This window comes from Papilio machaon, chromosome 15 (assembly GCF_912999745.1).
Source record: "Papilio machaon chromosome 15, ilPapMach1.1, whole genome shotgun sequence".
Classification (NCBI taxonomy): Eukaryota; Metazoa; Arthropoda; class Insecta; order Lepidoptera; family Papilionidae; genus Papilio; species Papilio machaon.
Genome location: NC_060000.1, coordinates 6,860,205 through 6,877,998, shown reverse-complemented (window position 1 = coordinate 6,877,998; position 17,794 = coordinate 6,860,205). Strand labels below are relative to the sequence as shown.

Here is a 17,794-nt window from a genome sequence, read left to right as displayed (position 1 = left end):
TTTAAGCATTTTCTTTTCTTTTCGTCAGTTTTGTATAGTTTCATAATGTTATTGTCGCTTAATAATTATAGAACTACAAGTCTTAAAATGTATGTTCGTGTTAACGGGTACTGTAGCATTATTATCGACTGTATCCTAGTGCGGTTAGCCGGCCCTTCCGGCACCGCGGCCCCCTCCCCTCCACCCGGCTGCCCCGCCACCCCGGTCAATGTACCCTTCTGTTACTCTGTTGTTGTTCATTACTCTCGCATTGTTACTAATGATTGCGCTTCTTAAGTAAAGAAAGTTGAATCGACGTGATTATTTTAGCAAAAAGACGTTACGACTTCTTACTACTACGAGCTTTCATAAAAGGGTGTAGAATTGTCGCGAAGAATTTTCGCTTCCCCTCGTGGCGATCGGCGCACCGCCGCCGCACCGCCGCCGGCTGGGGTTTAATGAAAATTGTATTCAGGTCAAGCATCGCGGATCTAGGTTGGTTTTGAGGTTGTGTTTCTCGAGAGGTAACACAGTAGGTAATATTTGATTATCAGCGTGCAGTCTACGCGGGGCGCCCGCAGCATTATGTAACAACTGCCTGCACGCAGCCCGGGTCTTGGCTGCAGTCGGAGTTGGCGGCTGACAAGTTAATATTGTTTCTTCGACTTCTCCGGACAAATCTCCGGGACTACGCGAGTTAATCGGTTCGGAGTTATCCCGATCGGTAATTCCGTGATTTACGGCTCGGAGGGTTTGTTTACCGGGGCGGGGCCGGCGACGACCAGCTGACGGTCGATACGTGCTCGGCGCGCAGGCGCGGCGCTATCGAGCCCACTCGGGCCGCCGCCGTCGCACCGGGCCGACGTTATGCATGCCGGGACTTAGCAGGCCTCCGCGCGCGGGCCTCATGGGCACCGTGCTGAGCTTCAGCCCGCGCGAGCGGCGCCCGCCCGCCGGTGCGCCGCCCGACCGCGCCGCCCTCGCCTACTCCTACGAGCGTCTCAACAACGCCAAGAACCGCGAGAACCGCGACGCGCCGCGCGACGAGCGCCGCGCCACGCTCGACGACGCCGCCAAGATCATCTCCGAGAAGACGGCGCTCGAGAAGAACCTAAAGAAACACTCGCTGTTCATAAACGCACTGTCGTGGAAGAGGTTCTCGACCGCCAACAACAACAAGAAGAAGCTGGAATGCAAGAGCAAGAGTGTGACGACTTTCCGGGCGCCACTGACGGACAACGCGCCGCTCGACCGGAACAAGAATGTGAGCGTGGGGGCGCCGGGCGGCGGGGCGTTGGGTGCACTGCGGCCGGCGCCAGCTCCTGCGCCGCCCGAGCCGCTGCGAGCCAGCGCGCTCAACAACAACGTTTGCGAGAAGCCTCCGCCGGCGCGCAAGACGGTCATCCAGGCGTCCACCTCGGAACTGCTCAAGTGCCTGGGGCTGTTCCTGCACGCGCGCTGCCACCGTCTTCGCGACTTCCAAGCAGGCGACGCGGTCATGTGGCTGCGCACTGTAGATCGGTCGCTGCTGCTGCAGGGCTGGCAGGTATACCACCACAGTTCATTATATTACTTTGCCTTATTTGACTTTATAAAATTCATATAGTTAGAGATATAAGTTATAAGCTAATGTAGCTACCACTAATCTAATTAGATTACTAGTAGCTACATCAGCTATATCTCATCATATATATATCAGCTTTTCATCGTAATTACGTCGAATGTGAAAACTTGAGCTTAATTAGCTTTACTAATTTAACGTAATTCCTGATTCTATTTTTAATACCATTAACAATTTTACAAATACTGGTTTGAAATAAATAAATCTACTGACAATTGGCAACCACAATTGCCCGTGGGTTCTCATCATTCATTTTTAAGGCTTATTACTTATGCAAAATACTTACTGTGTCTTTTATATGCATTGCATCTTTTTATTTAAAACTCAGTTTCAGTTAATTATTTACACGGTCAATTTTACGAGTCTACCTTCAATGCTGTCAAACATTCAGTACAGTCGCAGAGCAATTTAAGATGTTGCCCGCAGTGGAATTTCATATTGCGCTGCGGAAAATATTAGGAAACTAGCTGTCGCCCGTGACTCCGTCTGTGCAAAATTAAAAACAAAAGAACTTAATAAGTCTGTATGTTCTTCTATTAGACTATGTTCTATATCCGTGCCAAATTTTATCAAGATCAGTTGAACCGTTCCAGAGATACCTTCACACAAACATCCATACATCCATCCATGTAAACTTTCGCATTTATAATATTAATAAGAAGTAAGATTACAAATTATGTATTACAAGAGATGAAAACTTTTAGAAAATTAATACTTTTTTTTTATTAATTTCGCCTAACGCTATAACAGTGGATTTTGATTCAAAACATCTATCATCTACTTCAAAATTACTGTTTTATAAAACATATTATTATCCTTTTCTTTCTATTGGAGGAAACTGAGACAATAATATGCTTTCATTAGTTAAAAGAAAAGCAAGATGAACAGGTAAGCTCTGCTGTAGACATTATCTGTCATGAAATTTAGCATCTTTATTGCTACCTATACTTCTTTTGTTTTACATTTATTGTTCATAGGTTATCTTTGAAATAAAAGATGCTGTTTTATTCAGTAGAGGCAGTTATGTAAAACAAATCGATTGTTACGTATTCCGGTATCGTTTGCCAAAATTTTATTAGATTTTGACAGCGATGCGGAACATTTTTTATCTAATATATAAAATTCTCGTGTCACAGTTTTCGTTCCCGTACTCCTCCGAAACGGCTTGGCCGATTCTCATGAAATTTTGTGAGCATATTCAATAGGTCTGAGAATCGGCCAACATCTATTTTTCATTTTTTTTAACTGCGCGCGGACGGAGTCGCAGGCGACAGCTAGTAATATACATATATGAATAAAATACTTACTTTCATTTCGTATCAAGAGAAATTAGTAAACATTGAAAAATTGAATCGAATCGTTAATATTTCAAATTATCAACGTCATAAATCTTACGAAATAATTATTCAAAGTTTTCTGTAAGGTTCATAAAATTTCTATAAATATCTATAAATGAGTATCGACACAGTATTTTATAACGTGAGGCTATTTCTACATCGGTCGCACGTGAGCGTAAAATGCTTTGGATTTATTACGAAGTAGCAATTTTTACTTTTTAATTAGTTTGATTTTCTTAGTTTTCTTTTTTTTTGCTTTTAAATATCGATGCGAAAATATTGGCCGTAGGTTTGTAGAATAATTTTTTCTGCGGACAACCTTAAATATCCCCCATTTTATTTTGATCCGTGACTTTTTGAACACCCTGGTATTTTAAGTGATCCTTAAAGGACCTTCTTAAGACTTCACGCAATAGCGTGACAAATAAACACTGAGCGAGTCTTCGTTACCATTTGCATATCGTTTTTCCCTTTAGACCTAATAGGGACCTAATAGACTCTATAACTTAAGCACTAAGTTCATTGATTAGTACTTCAATACTTTATCATATGTTATCAGTAAGTATTACACGTGTAATCAGCTATAAATTTGTTTACCTGTTATCATCGTACATGTTTAAACAAATTATTCACTGTAAAAAAACCTGGGCAACTTCTGTAATCTGATAATAAGAGATTGATGTAAAAAATCATATGTTTTCATACATATGTGTATCGCAGTGGAAACCCACGTTGAATTTCTAAAATATATTTAAAAATAGGTCACATGGAAAGCAACTTTATGAAATTCACATTTGTAGCACCAGTACTGAGTATGAATATTTTTCTAGATGCTTTTTTATAGCTAAGTTGAATGCATATAGAAAGTTATATTTAAAAAAAAACATCGTAGATTTCGTAATGAAAAAAAGTATATTAATTAAAAAAAAATAAACGTTGTAATTAGTATATGCTGATTTAGATTGTAAAAATATATTGTTGTAGAGGGCATTGTATAATGTTAACCGACGGATTTTTTGGTCACTATGGCAGCCACTTAGTGTAGCTTAAGTGAAAAATATCGAGTCTGAGATTGGCTGTAAATCTATACTAAGGGGACAACTTAACGAATCTAAATGCGAAAGGTATTTGCTAACTTTACTGCAGGGCTAATTGTATTTATACACTGTCATCCCTGACAAAATAGTCTTTATTTAATACAACTGAAAATGTAGCAATCCCACAGTAAGAGTGAAAAATGTGCGTCTACGAGACTAGGAAGCAATCTCTTTCGTTGTGAAGAGCAGTTAAGCTTTTCTAAAGCGGATGCATAATGTTCTCGTCAAGTACTCTTTAAACACGCAACTTGTCTTACCAACATGTTTCTTTACAACCGACCACTTAGAAAAGATTCACCAACCGTCTTAGCTTACAGAATTTATAATGTAAACATACGTAGTTATATAACTTACACACTAAACGATATATCTGAATGTAGTGGATGTTATATATAAATACATGCTATATGTTACGGGTTCTTGTAATATACCCATAGTTTTATTTGGTTAAATAATCTTATATTGTTTGTTAGCTTGCTAAATCTCTACTTCTATGTTATGTCCAGTTTATATTAGAAAATTGGATACTAAAAATAATAACAATATTTTTTTTTTTTATTTCAAAACACAATTACCATACACATAGTTTAGATAGAGGCATCCTTTTAAGTAAATAAATACTTGTGTAAGGATGCCCCGTTCTTCCATAACATATGAAATTTAAACATTTTTATTCTGTTAGATTTCGTTATGACTTAGCTAATACATTGCATGGTATATTGCATTGGATATATTGTATGTTTGAAGATCGAATCGTAAATGAAACGATCACCAAATATTTCAACATTAGTCATAAATTTACTGTAGCTATGGTTGATTTTCCGTTGTGAAATACGTAAAATTATTACGTAAAAACAGTTTCCAGACTTGCAAGAGGGAATGACGCAGTTAATTGTTTTCAACTGCGAGCAATTAATGTCGAAACTTCAAATGTACTTTTATATTCTATTTTAAACCGACGAGAATTTATATAAATCTGGTGAGGATAATTAGTAAGTAAAAATTATTATGACACGACTTTTTCATACCTTTTTTTCATAAACATAATAACTAACTAGCTGTTGAACATGGCTTGGTCCGGGCGGAATAAAAAAAAAGCTCAATTATCCTATGTGTTCCAGACTATGGTCTACATTTATACCAAATTTCATCAAGATCAGTTGAGCTATTCTGGAGATACCTTCAAAAATTCATCCATCTAAACATTCGCATTTATAATATTAGTATGATTATTGTCTAGTATATTTAATTACGACATAAAAAAAGAAGTAACCTTAATCTTTTTTTAATTGGGGTTATTAAATATTCAAAGTATAAGTTCGCGGTACACAAAATGTGTCATAATGATCGTAGACCGACGTAGAGCTTGCTACGTGAGTTCTACGAAGTGCTTGTATTTGTAATTTGCTGCACCAACAAATCTAAATAGAGTTCATTTAAAATGAAAACAATATGATTACTTACTTCAGTTTAAAAAAATAATCATAATTTTAAAACTTGTTTATTGTGATTTTCGAAATACTAGTTTTGAAGATTCTGCTGTTTTTAACAAATGGTTTAGGAATATTAACCAGATTTAAAAGTATAATTACATATTTTAAAGTTTGTTTACCTTCATTATCTTTTAGAATGTAATGTATGCTTACAGTTTTTTTTTTTATCTGTATTGCTGTATACACTTGTAGTATTTCACCATTTATTCTAACTAAACCGACCCGAGAAATTTATTGCCCTTCTTAAAACCACTATAGACGATATATTTCTTGAGACCCTACCATCCATTTACATTACCCATGGGATAGAATGGTAAAAGTTACATTGCTATTAGGGTAAGGGTACAAATTTTTTTCAAGCACACACTCATACAGTTTTTATTGATATTAAATTTTAATAGAGAAAAAAGTTTCGTAGTTTAAAATAGAACCATGGATTTTTATGTACAAATAATTTAGTTTATATTATTTATTTAGTAGTAAAGATAAGGAGCGCGTTATTTTTTCAAGTCATATAAAACCTGGATAGACCATGGATAATATCCATTGGATATAGAACATAATGTTCGATGCCAAATTTCGTTCAGATTCGTAGAGCCATTCTAGAGATAACTTCGAACAAATATCAATCCATCTGGTATTCGCATTTATATTATTATTAAGATGTCAATTTAGTCCCTGGTTACCCGATTGACAAGATGATAATGTTTTTTTTTTCAAATAATAATTAATAGAAATGAGAAAGAAAGAAAAAACATTTATTGACACACAAAAAATATAAAACATAAAACACACACACGGCACAAATTTGGTACAATAGTCTTGCAAAAGGAAGCCAGCTCAAAAGCAGGGACAGACTAAACTGTCCCTATGCTGGTTTCCAGCTGGCCCCTTTACAAAAATAAATAAAACAAGAATAATAAAAAAGATAGAATTATATTATAAATTGCTTACATTTTTAAGGATTATTTCTAGTTGACCCAATTCTATTTGTTCTGATTATCGTCGACTTGCGTGCGTTTAATTATTCATTCAATATTCACGTACCTGTGGTGAGAGATGTCAGATCGATAGTAAATACACAGTTCGTGTGAAGCGAACTCGAGCTATTTAATGTGCGGTTATGCTTCTCTAAATGAATATAGAGGCGTATTTGGTTTTTTGTACTAACAATTTTGAATAGAACATTGCTCCGAGTCATCGTAACTACTTTTTGCACACAGATATTGCTTTTCAAACACTAATCCACAGACTCTATGTAGTGTAGAGTCTAAAAAATCAGTGCGGTTTTATTATTTTACAAAATAATCATTTCTAGTCAAAGCTACAATCACCTAAAAGCTAAACTTATTTGATTACGATAGTTATTAAAAAAATATTGCAGAAGAGGAATAATTAGACGTCAAGCAACGCTTATCACTTAGTTATTTTAACTCTTCACCAAAATAATGTTAATTTTTTCGTTAATTTCAAAAAGTAAATATCCCAGAATCCTTCGTGTGCTACAAACTGAGGTTGTCATCGAATCGGATCAATTCCTAATATTGGTGGATGTTGAAAATTCAATGAGCCGGCAAACATTGCTGCGAGCTTGTCAGACATAAGAGATGAATGTCTAAAGCAACAGACTGGAAACCTCATTTACTTGATGTTAATAAATTAATATAGCCATATGACTTAAACAATCTTACTTACATTATAAATGTGAATGTTTAGATGGATGAATGTTTCTTTGAAGGTATCTCTGGCAAAGCTCAACGGATCTTGATGAAATTTGGTACAGATGTAGAACATAGTCTGGAAGAATACTTAAACTACTTATTACGTCCAGACTACTTAATAATTATTTTAAATAATTTTGTGGGACATAGTTGTATTTTAGGTTAACATTGTATTATAAATAAATAAATAATAATAATACTTTCGTGCGGACGGAGTCGCGGGCGACAGCTTTCTATATTAAAACATCAGAAGATAACACAAATAAAAAGAAAAATCAAAATTAGTTTACCTAAGAGTTATGAATTAAATTAGTATTAAGAATAATTCAAAAACCATTTTTCAGATTATGTTTGAATTTTAGGATGGAAATCTACAAATGGCTCAAAAATCTAGAAATAATATGTAGTTTTAGTAAGACACCACGACAATGTTAATAGTAGTTAGAAAATCGTTCATAGACCTTAAAGTTATGTTAAACTCCGTAGTAACAATATTGTCAGTTACTGAAACCCCTAAAGTACCTTGAAATAGAATCCCAACGCGGCATTGTTAGGGCTTAAGTTGAATAACGCTTTGTACATTTAAAAACGAATTGCATTGTGTAATTTAATATATACGAATGTAACGATACAGTTTATTATTTTATTAATTTATTTATTTGTTTATATATTTATTTGTAAATGGACATTGTTAATCTTCTGATTACAAAATGTCCCACAAAACTATATATAATAATTTGCCAGCGAGTATGTGACCTTATATTACGTACCTAAAATTAGTCTAATGTGCATAAAGATATAAAGGTTTGCAAATAATTAAAATCATGCTTTTCATATAAAAAAACTCAAATAATATGCCAAATGGTAAAAGTGAAAAAATGATTTTTTTTTCTACCCGATCTCAAATTGATTTCTCACAGAATCGTTAAATAAATTTTTTATTGGATGTAAGAACTTTAATCTTACTAATATTATAAATTCGAATGTCTGGATGTATGGATCTCGCTGAAATTTGGCGTAGATGTATAACATAGCCAGAAAAAGACATAGGCAACTAATTGAGTTTTCTTTCAATTCCGCGCGGACGGAGTCGAGGGCGATAGCTAATATAGTATAACTTTTTATTGATAGAAGTATAGAAAGTATTAGGTACTTCCGATTGTAAAATCGAGACGGTTTTTAAGTAACCAGTTGAAAGGCGTCAGTCAATAAGAATGCTTGATTTCACTTGAGCTCGAGTTACTTTGAGTTCTCTCCGCGACATTATCGACAACTCAACGAACGTGACTATTGTTTCATTTCTTCAAGTGTTAAGAATTTACACTGAAGAATTCTTTTATAATAAAAAATTGTTGACAGCGATGAGTGTGTTCACGCCACTGACCTTTATAAATGGACGGGCTATAAGACGTAGTATTTTGTGCCCATTTGATTTTTGCCATTCTAGCGCTGATGGTAACGGGCGGTCGTCGTGTGGATTCCAAGATAGAATTAACTGTCACGTAACATCAACAGGCACGTTTAAATCGGAACGAAGCAATTTCATTTCCATGCAATCGCCTATCGATTTATAGAGATCAGTGATTCTTGTTTTTTCACGTTTGAAAAGAACTAGAATTAAATCTTTGTAATTTATTTCCAAAAATAAAATAACAAACAAAATAAAACTAAACAATAATTTGTAATCTATAGATATAAAAGAAAGTAGTTTTAGTTACACTATTTATAACTCAAGATCGGTCGAACTGATTTAGCTGAAAATTGATGGGGAGGTAACTTAGAACCAGGAAACGGACATAGGATAATTTTTACCCCGTTTTCTACTTTTTATTCCGCGTGGACGGAGTCGCGGATAAAAGCTAGTTTGCAATAAAAACAAGTCAATTTGCAAAATACGTTAGCAATGTTTGTCGATTTTATTTGCAATATAAAATTCAAGTGCAATAAATATCAGACAAGGATGTAGATAGTGGCGTGGAGTACCTCTTGACATATTATGTATTCAGAGAGAACCTTCAAGACTTGTAGGCGATCAATACAATTGCACCTATAGACAAGGTTGTTATTGAATTCTTACGACTGCTATATAATCTTCAAATAACTTAGAAATCATTTAAAGCGTAGCTCTATTAAAATACATAATTTATATCAGTTACTACCATACCTGCGACTCCGTCCGCACGTAATTAAAAAAAAATAATTAGTAGCCATGTGTTCTTCCAGACTATGCTCAACTTCTAAGCCAAATTTCATCGAGATCTATGTAGCTGTTCCGGAGATACCTTCAAACAAACATCGATCTATCGCCCGCCACTCCGTCCGCGTGGAATTAAAAAGAATTAATAAATAGCCTATGTGTTCCTTCAGACTATGTTCTACATGTGTGTCTTTCATCAAGATGCGTTGAGCCGTTCCGGAGATACCTTCAAACAAATATCCATCCATCCATCTATTTAAACATTCGCATTTATAATATTAGCAAGATTAGTAAGAACTAAGATAAATCATACATGTCTAGATATGTGTGGTAGAGTTGGGAGAAGGGAGTCAGTGATGCATTCAATGGAAGATGTAATCTCTGCCTATCCCCCTGAATCACGGGCGTGAGTTATCTACATTCATACGTAGATGTATCTAAAAAAAGCGAAATGTTGACGACAAGTAGAAACCTTTAACCTCTGCCTATTCCTACACGTTATTAATTGGCAAAGGTGCTTATAAAGGTAAAATATTGTTATCGAATGATATAGTCAAGTTGAAAGTTCTAACGAACCTGAAGACCTCTGATCAAATCCCAGACGACTCGTCACAACGACCTTTTGTTTACACTTCAATGTGGTTGTACACAGCAGTGACCTTACGGTTACATTTATTCAGACGAGGTTTGCGAAAAGATAGGGTCAATAACTTGTTTTGTTATCCACACATGTTAACATGCGTTTTCACAGCCGAAACACTTAATACGTAACTGTTACTTCGGCCTATCTCTACCAATGATTTCATATTTAAAGGTCTGTTTATATTTCTTTTTGTTAATTTTTAACAAGTCCATAGTCCATTTCGTATAGTATAAATGTCGCTTGCTTTAAAAGCTCCTAAAAATATTAATATTAACTTTTAACAACTCTACTAGAGAGTGTTTTAAATAGGCTCCATTTACTGACACGACTTTGGCTTTAAGTTGATTAAACGACCTCTTATATAACCTCAACTAAATAATAAACTCTTTTACCCCTGACCTCAGTATAGTTTTAAAGCCTATTTTCATATCTTTAACCTAGATACAACTACAGTTAATTTGTTCTTAATTGTTAATACAAAAAACAAATGAACTTTTTTTATTTATTTTAGTAGCTTCATAAATTATTTTTTTTAAATAATAAATTACGTAATAATTTGTATTCAATTAATAACTACAATTGATAAACGAATAACATTAACCTCATTTTTATAAAATGCACGAACACTGAAAGTCCTTCAAGTTGAAAAAGTAATAACCGCGGGTTTTGAATGTCAAAAATCTGTATAAATACATATTGATATCCCGCTTGTTTTACTTAAAAAAACAGGGACAGCAATAATGTTTTTATACATGTAATAACGCAGTGGGAACTCGTGGTAAGTAGGGCGCTATTTGTGAGTCAATTTGCCTGTAGATTTCGTCTGCGATATCAAACGAATTACGAAAATAAAGTTACGTATAGAGTAAGTTTAGAGCAGGGATTCCCAAAGGGGTCGATATCGACCCCATGGGGTCTATATTGAACTTAAAGCATTGTTTTTAAACATTTTACCATTATTTATTTACTTTATCTATCATATAAAAACATGCCAGGCGGAGACAGAATAAATGTATAAAAAATAATAATAAAAATTGATCTTAAAAGTAGATAATTTGGACATGGGGGCCTGTGGTAACGGTTCATTTTGGAAAATGGGGTCGCTTGTCCAAAATAGTTTGGGAATCCCTGGTTTAGAGTATTAGCCTAATATATTTAAAAAATTACACATTATTCATGGGTCTTAATAGAAATATACTTATTTAGCAAGGACTAAAAACGCTTCAGACGTTCAGTTCACTTCTGTTTTGACTGATGTTGGTATTTTATTACACGTTGCTCAGCCAAAGTAAATTGAATTAGAGTTAAGTTAGTAAAGCAGGTAAAGATGTCTTTTTCTTCATTTCATAAGCTTAATTTTTGATTGTTTCTATTTTAAATAGACATATAAAATTCTAAGCTAACTATTTTTGTGTGAACCGAATACATTGAGTATAAGATAACGAGGTCACGTGTGAGGAAAATATTATATAAAATTCTAGTATGGTTGAATACGAGTAACGTGGATAACGGAAATTATTTTCTGCGTTATATTTCCCATATTTATACAATCGTATTATTCTATAAGTTAAAGAGCATAAAGAAAGTAGAAAGATTATCGGAGAAAATAACACTGTTATTTCTTTTTTGTAATCCAATCTTTCAAAATGCTTTGCAAACTTGTCAAGGAAAGTACTTAACCTTACTTTTCCCCGCAGTGAATCATATTATGTTGTTTCTTTGCCGATTTTGTGCTAAATATACTTTGTAATTATATATTTCAACTGGTGAAATTAATGTAAAAAGCGTAGTGTTATGGAAATTGCTAGAATAAAGTTGCATTTGAAATCAATCAACCTTTAATAACCCTGCCAAAACTTGTATTCATACTTGAGTCATAAGTTCGTAAGATACGCAGTATGCTTGAAGGTTATATAAATCAATGTTTTACTCAGAATACTTCATAGAATCATCAGAAAATATCGTTTCGATTTTCATTGTGGTGAAAAAATATTTACGATTTTTGTATTGTTATTTTATTCCTATTACTCGATCTTGTAAGTACTTAAGTAGAGTTAACTTTTAGCAGTAACTCGTTTAAAGTTTCCAATCCAATATAACTTAATATAAATTTTTACTTAAAAAGCTTTTACGCTTAAAAAGCATAGTTTGCGACCTCTATCGTGCATCTCCGGAAAGATGCAACCGAAAGGCATGGAAGGTGTCTAGACGATGCAATTGTAAAGTGGGGTGCGGACTAAAGGGATGTGTCACCCCAGTTAGAGTGTTAGGGGATGTATAATATGCGTAACACGGCCTTTTGTTTTAGCGTCGACGGAAATTATATCGAAATAGGGGTAGAATGTGTCCGACCTACTTCGGATTTTTTTTAGGAAAAAATGTAACTTTAACTTGAAAATTTTGCTGTAAAATATAAAACGGAACACCCTAACAGCTTCACGTTTTGTTTTAAAAATGAAAAAAAAAAAAATCAGTATTGTCCTTCGTGACACGTTTTTAAAAATGTAGCATGGAATGTAGCAACTATGGATTGATGTTTTAAAGCCAGTTTTTTTTATGTTTTCAGCCACATGTGTGGCCTATTTATTTATGTTTCAATTACGTTCATAATTCTAACCGAGATAAAACTAGAAAGCTAAGTTTATCAATAAGATATCAACTACAATAGCTCTTTTTAATTTAATTCTTCGAATGATGGTTTGTACCTTGAAGGATATGAATTTATACTATATTTTGTGTAATTCCAGGACGTGGCGTTCATAAACCCTGCCAACGTAGTCTTCGTGTACATGCTGGTACGCGAACTGGTGGATGGCGAGCGGATAGCGCGCCCGCAGGAGCTGCAAGCCGTCGTGCTCACCTGCCTCTACCTCTCCTACTCCTACATGGGCAACGAGATCTCCTACCCCCTCAAGCCCTTCCTCGTTGAAGACTCCAAGGACAAGTTCTGGGATCGCTGCCTGCTCATTGTCGACAGGCTATCCTTTAACATGCTCCGGATTAACTCGGAGCCCGGTTTCTTTACCGAGGTGTTCACGGAGCTGAAGGCGTGTGGCGCAGTCGAGAGCACCCCGCCCGCGCCGCCGCACCCAGCGCCGCCGCCGCCGCACGCCCTGCAGGCCGCCTGACATACAGAGGTGGCCGTGCTGCGGCTGGCCCTCACCGACCGCCCCAGCCGCGTCTGATGCCGGCTTCTGACTGGTGACGGCCTTGGTCAATCGTATTGGAACTGCCGAAAAATCTAGAGGCTCCCATGTTATTTTTTAATTGTCAAAATAAAAATATTTAGATTGATTGATCTATGACGCCGGTATTGGTCATTATTTGGGCGGTGTATTTGTATTGAATTTCAATTATTTTAATTTTTAATGGCAATCTCATCATCATAGTTTGTTTGGCTCTACACGCTCCAAATATAGAAATCCGATTGAATTCAATCAATTCTTAATTTGCAGTAAATATATGATGGATCAATAGAACATTGTCTAATACAATGTAGTCATAAATTATTTACTCAAGTCAAGTTTAATTTTCATTTACTTGACTGGTCTAATATTTAACAAAATGTTTTTTATTCAATTTCAATTTTTTTTTCGTAAAATATTCAATATTCATAGAAAAAAACTATATATATGATATTGCTCAAGTTATATATATTATAACGATTGACCAAGACGTTGCAAAAGTCAAATTTAAGCGATGACCACGAAAAATACATTATTGGAGACCTCAAAACGGCTCCGAAACAAGACCAAAGAGCTTTGGTTCACTGTTAAAATAGTTGCAATAGATCCTTAACATCTTAAAACGGGAACCTGAACTAACAAAATTAACTCATTTGACAACATGCAATATGACAATATCTCTTTCATTAATTTCTTCTTCTTCTTCTTTTCTTAGTATTTAGTCTTTTTTTCTTTTGTTCTCTCTTTCCATCTTTTGGACATTTGGATATATTGTTTTGTATTTTGAAAACTTCTCATAATCTGATTAAATGTATTCAGATTTTATTACATGTTGTCCAAATACGAGATTAATATTAGAAAAACCGTTTAGCATCGATGGGTTGAGTATTATGAAAAGTTATTATTGACGACGGAAGAAGATTGGTTTACAAATAGAGATTAGAGATTTTACATTAAGAATCATTTTATTTTTTTAAACGCATGTATATTTCTGAAATATGTTTTAAAGTCTTCGATTAACGATAAGAACAAAATGGAATAAATTTAAAATTGTTTTAGCTCTTTAACTTTCCGATGTTACATAATTAAAAAGTTGTAAATTTTGTTGGAAAAAAAACTAGACTGTAAATAGCTTTAGCTACGTTAAGTCAAAGAAGTGGCTATAAATTAAAGCTAATAAAATTTATAAAATAATATAATTAATTCTTATTATAATATCTCTATGAATCTATTTGCTATTCCTTTCAAACACGATCATGTACTAATGAGAAATGACATTGTTCGGTTTATGGTCAGAAAGACCAACTTAAAATAGTCAATGTTTTAGATCTGTAATGTTTAAATAAGTAAATGTCAGACAATTTTTAAAAGGTTTCATGCACTTAAATATTTTGTATCAAAAGATTAATCCAAATTGTTTCTGTTATATGTAGCACTGAATTACAAAAAAAACGTATTCAATAAAATTTCTCAGATTTGAATTTTTAGTATCCGAACGGTAGTGACGTGCCAGTCTGATAGCGTATTTTGACTATCGATTTTAATGTTTATTGTCGATAAATTGTGTGTTAAATTGACGAAAAACATCTACGTACTCAGGCCTTATACCGTTGTCAAGATAAACGGTATGTTAGTCCAATAGAAAAGCTGTTAGTATGTAAGTCTCGTATTTGTAGTGAAATCGTATTGCCATATAGTTAGTTTGATATTAGCGAAATGCGGCAGGCGGGGGTATGCAATATAAGGTTACTGTATAATGTCTGTCTGTATTCCGGTTAACCCTTCTACAATATGTACGTATAAAGATTTGACCGGCTAAAAGCGGGGCGATATATTATAATATTCGGTGTGGAATATTTATTGATGAATAGGTCAAATTTCGCGAACGATTTAGTATTTTGTACAGAAATAACGATTAAAATTAATATCTATATTAAGTCTTAAGCGATAGCATAGTCTAGTCAAATGAAACGCAGGTATTTTGGTCAACCTGATGGCACTCGGGTTGATAAAGATTTTCACAACGTCTTCATACAATTACACGTGTCTAAGCTAAATATAGTATATCCGTAATGACAAGACTTTTTATATTAGTAATATTAATTTTTCTTCGTGATATTATTTAGTTTTATAAATCATTATTTATATATAAAAATTGTCATATTTTTACAATTTGACTAATAACTTTCTCATTTTAGTGTTTTAGGTATTTTTGGATTTCCCTCTACTGTTTTGTTGGGTTGTTTTTAATGTGTATTGGGCAATTAAATTCAATATATGCTTCGTTTACGATTAAGGGACATATTTCTACTTAAGTTACTGATAAGTCTTAAAGCTATTATGCTACAAACATAAACATACTCTAGCTCTAGTCATTTTAAATTATACGGTGTACACGAATGATACTTAAAATATTCTTTAGTTGTAACCTTTCTTTGTTATTCATGTTTTTTTATTTATTTTTGTTAGAGAGTGAGGTTTGAGACATATATTGCTTGTACTAGTTATAATATTTTTGTCACCGAGTGCCATAGTTAAGGAGAAATATTAGTTAAGTAAATGTAACGAGGATTGTATGTGTAATTGTGAATCTCAAATCTACAGCTGACTCATTTTATTATGTAGAAGTAGAAGTCTGTGATGTTTAAATATTGTGTTTGTTTTACCATGTTTTGTTTAATAATTTATTTTGCGCTAGTGTCTTGTTAGTAGTTAATAAATAGTTATTAATATTATTCCTTTGGATCTCTTGCAATGTTATAAAAGTGTCAAGTAATCGATTTATATTTTGTTAAGTTTGAGTTTTTAAAAGCACTAGAAACAAGGAATACAAATTTAATGCAAATTTTTCTGTCTTCACAATTAATCAAAGTCCAGTATACTAACGAATTTAAAAATAACTTCGTATTCAAAAGTATTAAAATCACAGCTTAACGAAAGTATCTAAATTCATATTAATATGTCCTTATAATTGATTCGTCCAGAGCCGTCCAAGACGCGGCTTGTTCGACAGTGGATCGCATCAACTTTTGCACGAATTCATATGATTTAATTAAATTAAATTCAGTTTCACAATATTGGACTTTTCCTTTTTTGGATGAATAAATGACCAATTGAATTGAAAATTATTCAACTATGTTTAACGAAGAAAACTTGTCCACTTTTCTGTCAAAATGCCATAATAGACAAGGTTCATATGAAATATATTTATCACACATTATGAAGATATGAGAGCTGCAATATGCGACCAAAGTTTCAAAAACATCTTAGAGAATTATTCCTTCTTAGGTCCCTTCAACTTATTCGAATTCATTTTGTAGTTATTATTTGATATTTGAGTATAACTTAACAATTTATAAATCGAGCTCCAGAAACCTTACGGTACCATTTACTATGAAAAAGAAAACTAAAAATTACGAAGTTCTCTAATAACATACTAGTGAAATTTGAAAACCGTACAGGAAATTACCAATAAGACTCTTGGATTATAGTTTAATTATAAAAATGATCAGTCCCAAATTACATTCTAACTACTCTTTGCAGTTAAATTATACTTATTGTAATAGAATTTGGTTTTCAAAGTAAACCTTAAGATAGATAAGGTAGGAATGTACATTACGATTTACGACTAGACTAGAAGTCCGGATGGTTTGGCGATTTGGGATTTCGGGTGTTCTAATAATAAGTAGACGTACTTATACTTTGACATTTGGTAAATGTGAACGTGTGTTATTCAGGAATGTTGCTGTTGATGGACCTCTTCTAAAATTATTCATGTAACTCACGTTTGTTAACCAATTGTAAATATACCCAATTATTATTAAAAATTTCGTATATAAATTAATTGTTTGATTTTGATCCTGTTAACATTGTAGTTCTAGTTAAAACCTTTAAAAAAACGTAGAAGCTTAACCGTTGCTGATTCAAAAGCAATTTAGCTTATGACGGAAGCAAATATTACAGACCCTAAGCCTAAAAAGGAAAATGTAAATGAAGAAATTATAAGTTGACCTTTAAAATACATATTTTAAGATAAGCTGCAGAAAAGCAGTGGGTCGCCCAATGTTGATTGTTCACTTAATCATTGTGTGCAATAATATCTGTAATAACAAAATAACGAATTTCTTTCACCATTCAATACTCTAACGCAAACATCACAGATGCCTGTGTCATGTATAGGACTGCATCCATATATAAGTTAAGACCATATTTGGTGGTGACTATACCAAATATCGACGCTCCCATCGAATAATCCTGTAATGCACTCTTACCGGGTTCGAATTCGGCATCTATAGGTCCTATTACAAGTTGTGATTTTTTTTTTATATTTTTTTAATGTTAATTACGGAGATAAAAAGTCATTATTGAAACAGATTTTTTTTTCCAGTATTATAAATTTTCCTTAGAATATGCCCGGAATACATGAATGAAAATTAAATACAATGAAGCTATAAAAATTAGCTTTGTTTTGGTATCTAAAAGATTCTTGTACAATAATTATTGATGAAGTTATTAAAGAAA

General features: G+C 33.7%; 1 protein-coding gene across 1 annotated transcript; it reads left to right on the top strand.

Annotated features, from left to right (window-relative positions):
• The first annotated feature begins 850 nt into the window (after positions 1-850).
• LOC106713210 (cyclin-dependent kinase 5 activator 1) lies at positions 851-13,306 on the top strand. Its single transcript, XM_014505936.2, has 2 exons — positions 851-1,525; positions 12,836-13,306. Exons 1-2 carry the CDS (start codon positions 851-853, stop codon positions 13,214-13,216), a joined length of 1,056 nt encoding a protein of 351 aa, XP_014361422.2. The 3' UTR covers positions 13,217-13,306.
• Positions 13,307-17,794: the final 4,488 nt, after the last annotated feature.

Coding starts and splice junctions, on each gene's coding strand:
- LOC106713210 (XM_014505936.2), top strand. CDS start 851: ATGCCGGGACTTAGCAGGCCTCCGCGCGCGGGCCTCATGGGCACCGTG. Junction 1,526..12,835: donor TGCTGCTGCAGGGCTGGCAG/GTATACCACCAC, acceptor GTGTAATTCCAG/GACGTGGCGTTCATAAACCC.